Source organism: Salvelinus fontinalis, chromosome 4 (assembly GCF_029448725.1).
Source record: "Salvelinus fontinalis isolate EN_2023a chromosome 4, ASM2944872v1, whole genome shotgun sequence".
NCBI classification, from domain to species: domain Eukaryota; kingdom Metazoa; phylum Chordata; class Actinopteri; order Salmoniformes; family Salmonidae; genus Salvelinus; species Salvelinus fontinalis.
In genome coordinates this window covers 69,032,438-69,047,819 of record NC_074668.1, presented here as the reverse complement: position 1 = coordinate 69,047,819, position 15,382 = coordinate 69,032,438, and the positions used below count along the sequence as shown (strand labels likewise).

The following is a 15,382-nucleotide window of genomic DNA, read 5'->3' as shown; positions in this document are numbered from 1 at the left end:
TAAATATTACACAGGACAAGTCTAAGTGAACTCAGCGTTTAACTTTATTTGAAAGTTAAGCAATAGTGGTACACAATAACATTCTTAGCACTTACAGAACCTTACAGTAACACTTATAGAAAGTTGTACAGTACAGATGTATACTGCATGATTTCATCAGATCATAAGTTGAGATTATTTTTTTAATCATGATAAAAACAATCAATAAATATCTGGATCAGACATTATGGCAAACAGGCTTAAAATTTTCACACGAGGGGGGCAGAGAAAGTGTAACAAAATCTAAATAATTTCTCATGTTAACTTTATTCACCAATAAAACATGTTGCACTTCTGTGTAGTTTGAAAATTGTTGCATGAGAACAGACCAAGTGTGAGTTGGTTTTCCATGGCCCAATGCCCCGGGTGGGTAATTTGCACATTTTTAGACCATTCCATTGGGCACCGAGCCATGCAAAACCAACTCACCCATTGTTTGGTAGTTCCCTGTAAAGAAATCAGAATTCAAGTATCACAATGTTTGACAGATACAGAAGGGGGGGGGGGGGGGGGGTTACACAGCAACGAGGGTTGATAAATTAACAAGGCCGCATAATTTCATCTCCCAGGTGATGTGACATACATCCATCCACCAAAGCACTTAAAAAAAAGGTCTGAATTTGAATTCTTACAATCACGATATTATTGTGCAAGTAAAACCATTTGTTTTTTATTACAGACGTGTGCATTAGTCCAGACTAAGTGTTTACATTTGAAATGGAGACATTATGTAATTCAAACCCAGCACATGAAGCCCATAATGGAGGAGGTAGAAACACAAGCAAATAAAACCATTAAATGTTATGGTAACCAATGATAACAGTTGAGGATTCTTTGTAACAATCAAGGGATGAGTGAATATTGCAACGACTCATGTATGACGTTGAGCAAAGTGCATCTCTACAGTGTTGCTAATTGGTTAACAAACAAAAAAAGCATAGAATTCAGCAGGAGGAACAAGGCCCTTGCAATTGTCTTGAAGAATAACAAAGGTCTAGATTCAAAGCAGCTAACACCATTGATCTTAAAAGGGGCTCTTAAAAACAGATGGTCAACCATTATTACGCTTAAGCGCTAGAAAAGAGCCAAAAAAATAAATAAACATGCATTGGCTTAACATGGCCAAAAACTTGATAGCGGAATGAAGTGTTGCAATGGTTAGGTATGCATATCATATTGGGACAGGGGAGATGGGAACAAAAAAACAGTATCAATAGCATTTTTGCACCATAAGGCTTTTGGCTGGATCTTCAGTCAGCTTCCTCCTCAGACTCCTCTTCCTCAGCAGTCTCCAGCCAGGTCAGCCACTGGTTCACCTTCACAGGGAACATACCATGAGCCCAAGACAGAGATACACCACAGACATGGGTAATACATTTCTGGTCTAATAAAAAAAGCCAGTTTATTATGCACCTGCAATGGTGTGAGTTGCAATACAAATTGTCTGGGAGTAGAAATCAAATTACGGGCCTCCCGGGTGGGGCAGTGGTCTAAGGCACTACATCGCAGTGCTAACTGCGCCACCAGAGTCTCCGGGTTCGCCCCCAGGCTCTGTCGCAGCCGGCCGCGACCGGGAGGTCCGTGGGGCGACGCACAATTGGGCTAGCGTCGTCCGGGATAGGGAGGGTTTGCCCGGTAGGGATTTCCTTGTCTCATCGCGCTCCAGCGACTCCTGTGGCGGGCTCCTGTGGCGGGCTGTGCGCGCTAACCAAAGGGGCCTGGTGCACGGTGTTTCCTCCGACACATTGGTGTGGCTGGCTTCCGGGTTGGAGGCGCGCTGTGTTAAAGAAGCAGTGCGGCTTGGTTGGGTTGTGCCTCGGAGGACGCATGGCTTTCGACCTTCGTCTCTCCCGAGCCCGTACGGGAGTTGTAGCGATGTGACAAGATAGTAATTACTAGCGATTGGATACCACGAAAATTGGGGAGAAAAGGGGATACAAAGAAATTGAAAAAAAAAGAAAAAAAAGAAAGAAATCAAATTACCTGGAATAATGCTTTTCCCTTTCCAGGAAACTCTTGAGTTATGTCTTCTTTCCATGCAAGGAAGGCTTCTTCTTCAATGATTTCCATATCGTAGAAGTGGACAAAATAGCGCAGTAACATGCCTAGACAACAAAAATCTGTATTTAAAAAAAAAACTGTTTGAACAAAAACCCTTAGGCAAATGTGTTTGCATAGCAATAATTTGACCCTGTGACCTGTACGTACCTTTAGGGAAAGCTTTAGCGTTGCAGTGGACCTGCAGTGCATAGAGGGCACTGACTTGCAGGTCCTGGTGATCATGCAGGAACTTCTGCATCACTGGCTTGAAGGCCAGCAGCAGCTGCTTCTCCTGGTCCAGCTGTTCTTTAGTGGGGGCTGATAACTGGTCTTCTTCCTCACTGGCATTTATCTCTTGGGCAATGTACTGCAAGAAACTGGAGGGGGGAAGAGCAGAATTCAGACAGTCTTAACATAAGTCATTTCAAGATGCATAACCACAGAACTCTGCAATGTGGGCATTAGCCCTTTCCCCATACCTGGTCATGAGGATGTTGACGAAGCCCTTGTCAGTGTGGAGCTTAGGGGAGATGTTGTCCTTGATCCACTTGTAGATGGACTGGGGAGAGGGGTCTGCTTTGATCTGCTTCAGCAGTTCCTTTTCCAGCTTCATTAGTGGGAATAAGAAGCTCAGGCCTTTGCCCTCCAAGATCTCTAGCATGCGATCTTTGTTTTGGTCGATTTCTGCAGATGTGAGTTTTGGCAAATGTCAAAATCACAACAATCATGTTCAAATGTGAAAACTTGATAACTTTCTAGGATAAGTGTTTAGGAGATGTTAACATACCAGGCAGCATCTTCTGCATGTTGACCTTGCTTTGCTGGAATAGATCAGTGAGCCACTCTCGATCCTTCAGCTTGGCAGTCTGTTGCAGACAAAGCAGGAAGAGGGGAAAGTGGGTGCCATTCTCCAGAGGGTGGGCCAGCTCATCCATGCTCACCAGGTCTGCGATGATGGCTCGAGCCGCAAACTGGGCCAGGTAGGACTTCACCAGAGGAACGTCCACTTCGATCTTGGGACACTGGTCCAGAACACTGAGGAAAGCCTGTAAAAAAGTACACAAAGGCATGTGGTGAGTAAATTCACTGAACAGTAGAACCTTTGATATCTTACAACAAAAGCTCTTTGCCATGACTGGAAGACTGACCCGCATGAAGCTCTCCCCGGTAACAAGGCCCTCTGTGCGGAGTGTGTGGATCAAGGTGCTGGCATGCTCCTTGTCTTCGTCTGGGCAGTCAAGAGAACAGATCACGATCTTGCTCAACATCTCAGGCAGGAAGTGTTTGGGAGCCTTCATCTCTCTTACACAGTTCACAGCTTCATCAATGTTTTTGCTGTTCAGGTAATCGGTCACTATGGTCTCCTGATAAGATATAATATGGACAAAGATTGTTAAGTTTCACTTTTTTTTCTCTCTATGGGGCAAAAAGTATAACTTGAGGGAGTGCCTGAGATAGTAAAGTGGAACATACGGTCATCTTAAGCAACTCTTCCTTTGCAGGAGGCGGTTTCTTGGTGGTCTTTGGAGGTTTTTCCTGAATTGGAGGAGGGTTGGTTTTCAGACCAAGCAGAGGAGGCTGAGGAATGATAAGACCGTTTAGAGTGGGCACAGACTTTAGATAAGCATCATCTCCAGCTTAATAATATAAAAAAAGCAGTATGCATGTTTGTCTTTACCTGTCCCAGTGGTGGTGTTTGAGTGTGTGGAGGTTGAGCACTTGGAGGAATCATTGTTGGTATCTGTGGCTGCAACTTTGGCACTTGGTTTGTATTGAGAAGGAATGACTGTGCCGGCCTTAGACTGATCTAAGAAGGAGAATAGAGGGTATTATGCATCGTTCTCATCTCTTGCATTAAAGTGTTTTGGCTTATTGCCTGTGCAAACGGTGGTTTAAAAGAGTGGGTATCTACCAGGTGTTGTACCTCATCAGCGTTGAGCGATCCTTTCTTGATGAAACGCGGTGCCATGTCCTTAGACTGAGCCTGCTGTTGCTGGTTCTGGAAAATTTGATTCTGCCCCTGAGAAAATATTTGAAATTACTTTGGATGCAATGCCATATCCATCAAGATTTGAGCAGTTAAAGAATACTAAAAAGCTACTGCTTTTAGTAAAGGGTGCAACTTTCACCTGGTTAGTTTTGATGAAGGGCTTGCCTCCCATCTCAAACTGAGACTGGGTAGCAGGGGCTGTGTGCCCACTGTGGCCGTTGAAGAGTGGGTTGGTGCGGTGACGGCCCATGGTGGGCGAATACCGGTCCTGAATCACTCCAGGACCTGTGCCGATCCCACTCCCTAGTGCCAGGACACACATGTTAAACGTTGGACAGCAGGACTCGAGATGGACAGCAAAACTCAAACTACTCAAGAGAGTCAGTCATGGATTTACCTGGCATCTGTCCAAACATATCCGCCAACCCTCCAAGAGTTTCCCTGTCAAGTTTCATCCTAGGCATGAAGGGCCCCTCCAAAAAGAAGTCAGTCCTCATTCCCTGGGCCATTGGTGGAATAAAAACACCCAAATCCTGCAAGACAAAGCAAACGTGTATTAAGACAAGCCGTGGCAATACAGATTCATAAGATTTAGCTGCACTTAATAAAGAATGGTTAACTAACTTTTACTGCTTCCTGACGAATCTGGTTAATCGTCTTCGGCCCATTATCGATAAAAGCTTTGCGAGCCACCCAATTGTTCTCTCGCAACTCCACTGAATCCTGCACCAGGAAACGAATCCTTGCCGGCAAGTCCTTGTTGTTCATTAAGGATTTCATACGGCCAAAGTACTGATCCATTAAAGACTGCAAGAGAAACAAAATTAGCCACGCCCAAATGGAAAATATTAAGATAGTAAATAAAATGACTCGAGTATATGCTTACCCTAGCCTTTTCATGATCGAGTCTAGGCCCCACTGTTCTCATTATCTGACAGAGGCACTCCAAATCTTCCCCCATATCCTTAAGTTGGACTCTCTTCTTCTTTTCCAAAAGCTGAAATAAAGACAAAAGAATTGTTAACATGCATTTCAAATGGTTTAACAATGTAAAAACAGTTCTTATATATTCAACTTACTGTTTTGATGCACTTATGAAGGATAGATTCATGGATAAGATCAAGTTTGCCAAGTTCCCCAATGAATTTGATATTGCCCAGCATCTTAAACTTGGCAATGGCATGCTGCTCCTCTTCCTCAGAGGTAAGAGGGTTGTCATGTTTGTCATAGACTGAGGGAATAGAAAAGAGCAAAGGTTAACACAATCAACCACACAGGGCACAGAAAATATACACATTTTTCAAATGTTCACTCACTTTCAACATTTTTGGCACGGTTCTCAAATTCATCTTGAAGCTTAGAAATCAAAAGTCTCCTGAATGTCTGCAACACACATTGTTGCGAAATGAAAAGATTAGAAGGGAAAAAACACCAAAACGGGATTCATCAATGTTGTTTAAACCCCCATGATACCATTGTCTATAATGGTAGTAATCAATCTGTGATGAGGATGACAACGATGCTTACGGTGCTTTGTTTTTGTGACGTTTGGATCTCTGGCGATGGGCCGTCAAAGTTCGGTGCGTCCTCTGCCAAGCGCAGACATAGCTGAGCATAAAGCGAGCTATACTTGGGCTCTTCGAGGGCTTTGTCAACAATCTGTTTGAAATGGGGTGACCGCACACTTAACAATATAGCCATTTTCCACTCAATCAATAATAAACATTAATGCACACAGAATTGAATGCTAATAGATTTTAAATTACCAGCAAGATCACTCCTTTTAGGACGAGTTTTGAATCTACGCCCACATTCAGGAGCTCAAGGCATAGCTTGTCAAACTTCTCAGGGGTCAGTTTATTAAGTATGCTGAGGATAGAAAGAATAGGAAACATGAAAAATACTGCATTCTGAAGACAAGGCATTATCTGGTTTTAGAAAACAGCACCACTAACACACATTCACTGAAATCAGCTGACTTGAAAGTCATTTCTGTCATTTCTGATGGATTTAAAAAAAAAAAAAGCAATGGGAAGCAACCAGATTCAAGTTGGCAAACAGCCTACAAGATTACATTTTTATTTGAATCTAATTTGTGTAGCCACAATTTATTAGGGGATACATACCCTCTCACTTTCCTGAAGATTGCATCATGTCGTTCTTTTTCGTTGGAGGCATTGGCATCTCGTCTAGTGCTTCGTGAAGGAACCCATCTCTGAACGCTAGATCCTGGGGCTTTCCCCAGGAACTCGCTGCAATTAACAGCATTAGTGACATCTGAAGTAAGATTGTTTGGAGTAACATTTAGTTTTAGTAAAATGGCTTGAATAGTACCTGTTGCCGACAGTCTTGGGATGGTACTGAGAGGCACCCCTACCTCCTCCCCCACCCGAAGAAGCACTGTGGAACAAATATGATTTACTTGCAGAATAACGTGAACAAAAGAACATAGCTAGGACTATTAAAGCTATAATCTATTCTACACTATGAGGGATATCAGTAGGAAGTGAAACAACGACCTATGAGGACTAAATTGCATTTAGACTGAAATAAGTTACAATCTTACCTGAAACGAGAAGCACCCCCTTCAGCAATCACACTCTCCACTTTGGCGGCTTGACAACGATGAATTCCCGAAAATATTAATATTCAAAGGGTGGGGGTAGGCAAAAGCGACCTTTAGAAAGAAAAGCCTTTTAGAGTACAAAGTAGATTAATACATTGACGCATGGCATACACTTCCTGCTAAAGCTCAGAGTTAGCTAGCTAGTTTCACTCGCAGCTAACGTTACACATCCTTTGTTGTAAATGCATAGTAGCTAACGTTAGCTAACTAACGTTACTGTAGTAGCCCGTTTGACTCATTTAACTAACTAAACAACATGGCAAGGACGTTGTAATGCTGAGATTCCGAATCCATGGCATGTTTAGCCATCCATGTCTGTTTTGATCAATAAATTGATCACTGTTTTGGTATCAATTTACTAATAATTACGTTAGCTAACAAGCTAGATAATTAATGTTACCGGTAACTAGCTCATCATTTCCTCTCTGCCTGTTGGTTGAGGTGGACTAGTTAGCTACGTTAGCTGGCTAACTAGTTAGTAAGCAGTCACTTTCAACATTTCAACATCATTATTGTCAGCGGTCTTGTGATACGATATCAACATTTACAAAGCTTATTGGCTAACGTTAGCTGTCATCATTAACAGTTAAATGAAAATAACAATATGCCGGTTCTGTGGCAAGCGCTTAATATTAGTAGTATTTTACCAATGGCAAGACTCAATTTTCTGCTAATGTGTCGTGTTAAACTGCTAGTTAGGTTATAGACTGCTATCCAGTTAGCATACGCAGGAAACGCCACATCGGAAAGCTAACTAGGCTAACAATCGGACGCCATTTTACAACAGTTAAACGGCCAGCTAGCCAAACCTAAAGTTAAACAATGACTAGATTTAACGATCATACCTTCACCGAAGGAACGTCAGTTTTGTAGTTTGTGTGGTTCCAAATGTGAGAAATAAAAAAGAAAGAAGGAAGGACCCTGTTTGGTCGTGATTAATTAACTGGAAATACTGAAATAAAAAGCAGTGCGTTCCAGGACCAGACCTCGCACCGGTGAGAAGAACGCTGACTGTAATCTACGTCATGCGTTGATGGGACTGCCAGCCTTTGTATCACACATAAAACAGAATCAAACACCCCCCTCTCCAAGCGCCCCTACATATTTAAAAAAAAATCCCTAAATAAAAAATGTAACGTCAGTTTACTGGGGGAAATAAACGCAAGATGTATGTATGTGTTCTATTCCTGGACTGAATGCATAAACTGCATTATCTCTCAATTGTTATAAAGCCTTTTATCTAATTCTTTTTTATCCGTTATATCAGAGGTTACTGTCTGTTTTTTCCATTCTATATATTTGTGCCTGAGCTATTGTAAATGTGAGTTTATGTTTTTATATCATTATTAGTTGCATATCTGGATACAAAAAAACATATGTGGTGTTCTCCTATGGTAAAACCCCTCTTTTCCAGTTTCTGTAAAGCCATGGGTAGTATGTGTCTCATTGGCACGATTATCAGAGAGCCAAAGTGCACAGGATGTGGACCCAGACAATGTGGTCATTTGCCAGTACAGTACATTGATTGACTGGGGGTCCGGTGCCTCCAGGCAGTATGTTTAGGTATAGGAGGCTCACTGACACATCTCTGATAAAGTGAAAGAGAATACTGGTTTCATGTAGCCTATTGTTGTGAGTTCTTAGGGATTAAACTTGATTCAGTGGGCTATTTTACGATTGTCCTGACTTTCAGTATTCTCATTCAGAGATTTCAAAACATTAACACTATTTGATTTACAGTTCAGTGTAGTGTACAGAACGTTCTGCTCTGAGATTTCACATGGTCATGATGAACTGAGATGATGGCCAGACTATGTTGCTGAAAGAAGTTCCTGGAACTTGCTTTTTGTGACACTATTGCTTGTTGACACTTTTGATCAAAATGCTCATAAGGTCATGTTAAGTCAGATCCTCATGCCTCTGGTAAATGGCTACCAGTGCTCAGGTATCTTTTTCTACCACCCACACCATACATACAATACAGATCCTGACTTATTCACTGGTTGTACCTCAAAACCCTCCACCAGCAGCTGAAACTTTAATCAATCTTTCTCTTGTCTATGTGTCTATTGGTTTTATGTACTGTTTTGTGTTTGTCAAGGTTTACTAGATTACATCATGGTCGGTTAGAACTTTAAGCACTATATGTAAGCACTGTTTTCTAAACAACTGGGCATAGACGTCAATTCAACGGCCATTTCACCTTGGTTGCATGTAATTTCATTGAAATGACATTGAAACAATGTTGATTCAACCAGTGTGTGCCCAGTGAGATGGAGCATAGCCCTAAATAAAGGTTGAATTATCAAGGAAGTGAGCATTGTGTTTCTCCCAAGTATATTTCCGTTTGGAAGAAGAGGTTCTTGAGGCCGGCATGACTCAAGGCTAGACACATTCCATTCTGCCAGTCTGTACCTGTCGGTCTCTCTTGTAGTGTGTCATCAGCCCAGCCCATTGTCTGCCATAGTAGACATTAGGAAATGCCAGGATGGAATACACAGACACTGATAGATACATTTAAGTTTTCCTATGCTTACTGGCAACCATTAACATTGTACAGGAAGCTGTTTTTACTACATACAGTTGAAGTCGGAAGTTTACATACACCTTTGCCAAATACATTTAAACTCAGTTTTTCACAATTCCTGACATTTAATCCTCGTAAAAATTCCCTGTCTTAGGTCAGTTAGGATCACAACTTTATTTTAAGAATGTGAAATGTCAGAATAATAGTAGAGAGAATTATTTATTTCAGATGTATTTTTTTCATCACATTCCCAGTGGGTCAGAAGTTTACATACACCCAATTAGTATTTGGTAGCATTGCCTTTAAATTGTTTAACTTGGGTCAAACGTTTCAAGTAGCCTTCCACAAGCTTCCCACAATAAGTTGGGTGAATTTTGTCCCATTCCTCCTGACAGAGCTGGTGTAACTGAGTCAGGTTTGTAGGCCTCCTTGCTCGCACACACTTTTTCTGTTCTGTCAACAAATTTTCTATAGGATTGAGGTCAGGGCTTTGTGATGGCCACTCCAAAACCTTGACTTTGCTGTCCTTAAGCCATTTTGCCACAACTTTGGAAGTATGCTTGGGGTCATTATCCATTTGCGACCAAGCTTTAACTTCCTGACGGATGTCTTGAGATGTTGCTTCAATATATCCACATCATTTCCCTTCTCATGATGCCATCTATTTTGTGAAGTGCACCAGTCCCTCCTGCAGCAAAGCACCCCCATAACATGATGCTGCCACCCCCGTGCTTCACGCTTGGGATGGGGTTCTTCGGCTTGCAAGCCTCCCCGTTTTTCCTCCATACATAATGATGGTCATTATGGCCAAACAGTTCTGTTTTTGTTTCATCAGACCAGAGGACATTTCTCCAAAAAGTACGATCTTTGTCCCTATGTGCAGTTGCAAACCATAGTCTGGCTTTTTTTATGGCTCGTTTGGAGCAGTGGCTTCTTCCTTACTGAGCGGCCTTTCAGGTTATGTCGATATAGGACTCGTTTTACTGTGGATATTGATACTTTGTACCGGTTTCCTCCAGCATGTTAACATGGTCCTTTGCTGTTGTTCTGGGATTGACTTGCACTTTTCGCACCAAAGTACGTTAATCTCTAGGAGACAGAACGCGTCTCCTTCCTGAGCGGTATGATGGCTGCGTGGTGTTTATACTTGCGTACTATTGTTTGTACAGATGAATGTGGTACCTTCAGGTGTTTGGAAATTGCTCCCAAGGATGAACCAGACTTGTGGAGGTCTACAATGTTTTTTCTGAGGTCTTGGCTGATTTCTTTTGGTTTTCCCATGATGTCAAGCAAAGAGGCACTGAGTTTGAAGGTGGGCCTTGAAATACATCCACAGGTACACCTCCAATTGATTCAAATGATGTCAATTAGCCTATCAGAAGCTTCTAAAGCCATTACATCATTTTATGGAATTTTTCAAGCTGTTTTAAGGCACAGTCAACTTAGTGTATGTAAACTTCTGACCCACTGGAATTGTGATACAGTGAATTATAAGTGAAATAATATGTCTGTAAACAATTGTTGGAAAAATTACTTGTGTCATGCACAAAGTAAATGTCCTAACCGACTTGCCAAAACTATAGTTTGTTAACAAGGAATTTGTGGAGTGGTTGAAAAATGAGTTTTAATGACTCCAACCTATGTATATGTAAACTTCCAACTTCAACTGTATATTCTGCTAAACGAGCATGTCTATTGAAGTAATAACATCAAGTACACTGCTCAAAAAAATAAAGGGAACACTTAAACAACACAATTTAACTCCAAGTCAATCACACTTCTGTGAAATCAAACTGTCCACTTAGGAAGCAACACTGATTGCATTAAATTTCACATGCTGTTGTGCAAATGGAATAGACAAAAGGTGGAAATTGTAGGCAATTAGCAAGACACCCCCAAAAAAGGAGTGATTCTGCAGGTGGTGATCACAGACCACTTCTCAGTTCCTATGCTTCCTGGCTGATGTTTTGGTCACTTTTGAATGCTGGCGGTGCTCTCACTCTAGTGGTAGCATGAGACGGAGTCTACAACCCACACAAGTGGCTCAGGTAGTGCAGTTCATCCAGGATGGCACATCAATGCGAGCTGTGGCAAAAAGGTTTGCTGTGTCTGTCAGCGTAGTGTCCAGAGCATGGAGGCGCTACCAGGAGACAGGCCAGTACATCAGGAGACGTGGAGGAGGCCGTAGGAGGGCAACAACCCAGCAGCAGGGCCGCTACCATCGCCTTTGTGCAAGGAGGTGCACTGCCAGAGCCCTGCAAAATGACCTCCAGCAGGCCACAAATGTGCATGTGTCAGCATATGGTCTCACAAGGGGTCTGAGGATCTCATCTCGGTACCTATTGGCAGTCAGGCTACCTCTGGCGAGCACATGGAGGGCTGTGCGGCCCCACAAAGAAATGCCACCCCACACCATGACTGACCCATCGCCAAACCGGTCATGCTGGAGGATGTTGCAGGCAGCAGAACGTTCTCCACGGCGTCTCCAGACTCTGTCACGTCTGTCACATGTGCTCATGTGCTTTCATCTGTGAAGAGCATAGGGCGCCAGTGGCGAATTTGCCAATCTTGGTGTTCTCTGGCAAATGCCAAACGTCCTGCACGGTGTTGGGCTGTAAGCACAACCCCCACCTGTGGACGTCGGGCCCTCATACCACCCTCATGGAGTCTGTTTCTGACCGTTTGAGCAGACACATGCACATTTGTGGCTTGCTGGAGGTCATTTTTCAGGGCGCTGGCAGTGCACCTCCTTACACAAAGGCGGAGGTAGCGGTCCTGCTGCTGGGTTGTTGCCCTCCTACGGCCTCCCCCACGTCTCCTGATGTACTAGCCTGTCTCCTTGTAGCGCCTCCATGCTCTGGACACTACGCTGACAGACACAGCAAACCTTCTTGCCACAGCTCGCATTGATGTGCCATCCTGGATGAACTGCACTACCTGAGCCACTTGTGTGGGTTGTAGACTCCGTCTCATGCTACCACTAGAGTGAGAGCACCGCCAGCATTCAAAAGTGACCAAAACATCAGCCAGGAAGCATAGGAACTGAGAAGTGGTCTGTGATCACCACCTGCAGAATCACTCCTTTTTTGGGGGTGTCTTGCTAATTGCCTACAATTTCCACCTTTTGTCTATTCCATTTGCACAACAGCATGTGAAATTTATTGCAATCAGTGTTGCTTCCTAAGTGGACAGTTTGATTTCACAGAAGTGTGATTGACTTGGAGTTGCATTGTGTTGTTTAAGTGTTCCCTTTATTTTTTTGAGCAGTGTATTAAGTATGGGGCTGCAGGTAGCCTAGTGGGTAGACCGTTGGGAAAGTAACCAAAAGGTTGCTGGATTGAATCTCTGAGCTGACAAGGTAAAAATATGTTGTTCTGCCCTTAAACAAAGCATTGTAGACTGTCATTGTAAATAAACATTTGTTCTTAAATGACTTGCCTAGTTAAATAAAGGTACAATTTAAAAAAGAATTCTGAAATGTATGTTGGACCAGAAAACCTTGACACAGTACCTGGAGGCTCTGGGGAAATGAAATCAGTTTAATCAGAGATTGTCTATGAATTATATCCACGCTGACAGACTTGCTTGACATCTGCCAAGTTTTTCTATTTCCCTCTCTGATGAAAAGCCCATTATCTCCAGTCTTGATAGATCCCTCAATGGAAGCACAATATTGTCATCAAGGTTGGGTAGGTTACTTTCTAAATGTAATCTGTTATAGTTACTAGTTACCTGTCCAAAATTGTAATCAATAAGGTAACTTTTGGATTACCCAAAATCAGTAATATTATCTTTTGGATTACTTTCCCCTTAAGAGGCATTAGAAGAAGACAAAAAGGATCCGTCAAACACATTTGGTTTGTGATCATATTGGTCTCTGACTTGTGGTCAGACTTGCTCAGGTGGGACAAACTTAAACTTGCATCTGTTTTCAATGCTGAATTGAATGCCATTGTAATGCCCTGGGTGTCGTGGATGCAAAGAGTCAAACGCAGGAGACAGAGTTCAGAGTAGCGTTCCAAATTTAATTCCCCACACGGGTGAACACACGACGCTCCTCTAAACCAAATGCTTCACCACAAGCAAAGTGAGAAACACGAAATAAACATAAACCAACGAACACGTATCCTGACACACAAACATGTACAGACTGTACACACAACAATCCCGCACACCCAGCAGGCCGGGCTGCTGGGTAATAAAGCCCCACAAATTACCCTAACCACAAACAGGTGTCAATAATCAACAAAAAGGGAGGGGGAGGAAAAGTCAGTAGCAGCTAGTAGGCCGGTGACGACGACCTCCGAGCACCACCCGAACAGGAAGGGGAGCCACCTTCGGTGGGAGTCGTTACAGCCATTAAGAAAACAGAAAGGTGTCATAATGTTTTTACTTTGCTGAAAACATCCTTTCTGAATTTAAAAGTAATCCAATAAGTAATAATTTAGTTTTTCAAAAGTATCTGTAATCTGACTACAACATTTTTGGTGGTAACGTAACTGATTACAGTTACAGTTTTTTGTCATCAGATTACATGAGCATTGTGAGCTAATGCTATTTTGAAGGAATTCTTGTACTTCATTTTTTTTTATTTATTCAAGACAATGACCAATCAACATCACATGAACACTTAGAGTACCTTTCAAATTCTATGGTCAACAGACTCGAGATTCCTTTGTCAATGTGGAAGCTGGCTGGTTCATGGTCAGTTCTTATTACCCACTCAAATCCTTTTCTTTATCTCTCATTGTGGAGGTATAGACTTTCCCTCACATTTCTACAGGCAGCTGTGTGACTGTAAGGCTTTCTTAAATCATTAATCACAGAGAAATAGACCAGCTTTCTGGCTTTCAGCGCCCACTGCTACTAATAAGGCCCAAAGTAATGCCATCAGAAGGCCATTTGTATGAGCTTGTTGTAAGCGAGTTTACAGTAGGCCCTATGTATGTAGTGTTTGTGTGCGCCAGTGCCTATGCTAATGTGTGTGAGTAGCAGCAGGTTTTAGTTTGGGGTCTTCAATATACAGTAGCGATTTACAGTACGAGAACTGCCTTGCTGCCCTCTTTTATATGCATTTGTCATTTTAACAGTGCTTACGTATCATCAAATATATTACTATCTGTGACTTTTCCTAGTGCGTTGTCATTTCAGTTTCATATGCAACCTCCCACATTATACGGACTTGCCTAGTTAAATAAAGGTTGAATAGAAAAGTGCTCAGCACTTAGCAGCTCTAATAATTTCCCTCACACATTGCTGCCTTGACGGTTTTGGACCCTAATGGGAGACTTAAATGATCCTACAGTGTATTTATATTTTCACATTATAGACTCTCATTGCAATACGCCCCATGCAGGAAGGCCAGGGCCCAGCACTTAGTAGCTCTAGTAATTTCACTCACACATTGCTGCCTGACAGTTTTGGACCCTAAAGGGTGATGTATGTGATCATACAGTGTATTTATGTTTTAACATTATAGACTATCATTGCAATACCCCCAATTTAAACAAGTTATTCATGATAGTTCATTTAACCTTTATTTAACTAGGCAAGTCAGTTAAGAACAAATTCTTATTTACAAAACTGGACGACGCTGGGCCAGTTATGCGCCGCCCTATGGGACTCCCAATCACGGCCGGTTGTGATACAGCCTAGATTCGAACCAGGGTGTCTGTGTTGATGCCTCAAGCACTGAGATGCAGTGCCTTAGACCTTCATACATGAATCCTGACTAGCAATATGATAGGAATCTCACAAATGCAAATGTCCTAGCAACATTCACCAAATATAAATGGGATAGAGAAAAAAGAAAGACAAATGGAAGTCTATTCAATGCATATCTCCAATGAAGAATACAGCATAAGCATAGCAAAGGTGAGTTTAGAAATGTAGAAATATTTATGAATCATAAATGATAGGTAACATCAAATCTTACCTGTAGTAATATTTATCTGAGCTTCTATGTCTGTTAGAATGTTAGGCTATCAGTACTCAATATTTCTGATAGGCTATCAGTACTCAATATTTCTGATAGGCTATCAGTACTCAATATTTCTGATAGGCTATCAGTACTCAATATTTCTGTGAAGGACTCATATTATTTACTTGCTCTATTACAAATGACCAGTAGATGGTAGTGACGAGCTCTTTATAATTTGGA

The 15,382-nt window shown here is 42.2% G+C and overlaps 1 protein-coding gene across 1 annotated transcript; it reads right to left on the bottom strand.

Annotated features, from left to right (window-relative positions):
• Nucleotides 1-26: 26 nt before the first annotated feature.
• Nucleotides 27-6,709, bottom strand: LOC129852921 (eukaryotic translation initiation factor 4 gamma 2-like; the record flags this gene model as incomplete). The annotated part of the gene is made up of 20 exons (XM_055918519.1): nt 27-1,355; nt 2,023-2,144; nt 2,248-2,456; nt 2,559-2,763; nt 2,867-3,125; nt 3,228-3,443; nt 3,553-3,657; nt 3,758-3,886; nt 4,004-4,099; nt 4,209-4,372; nt 4,467-4,602; nt 4,694-4,876; nt 4,956-5,066; nt 5,149-5,300; nt 5,386-5,452; nt 5,597-5,728; nt 5,836-5,938; nt 6,196-6,321; nt 6,404-6,469; nt 6,636-6,709. Coding segments are annotated over 20 exons (2,721 nt in total), but the record flags the coding sequence as incomplete, so codon positions are not given.
• Between the last annotated feature and the right edge of the window lie 8,673 nt (nt 6,710-15,382).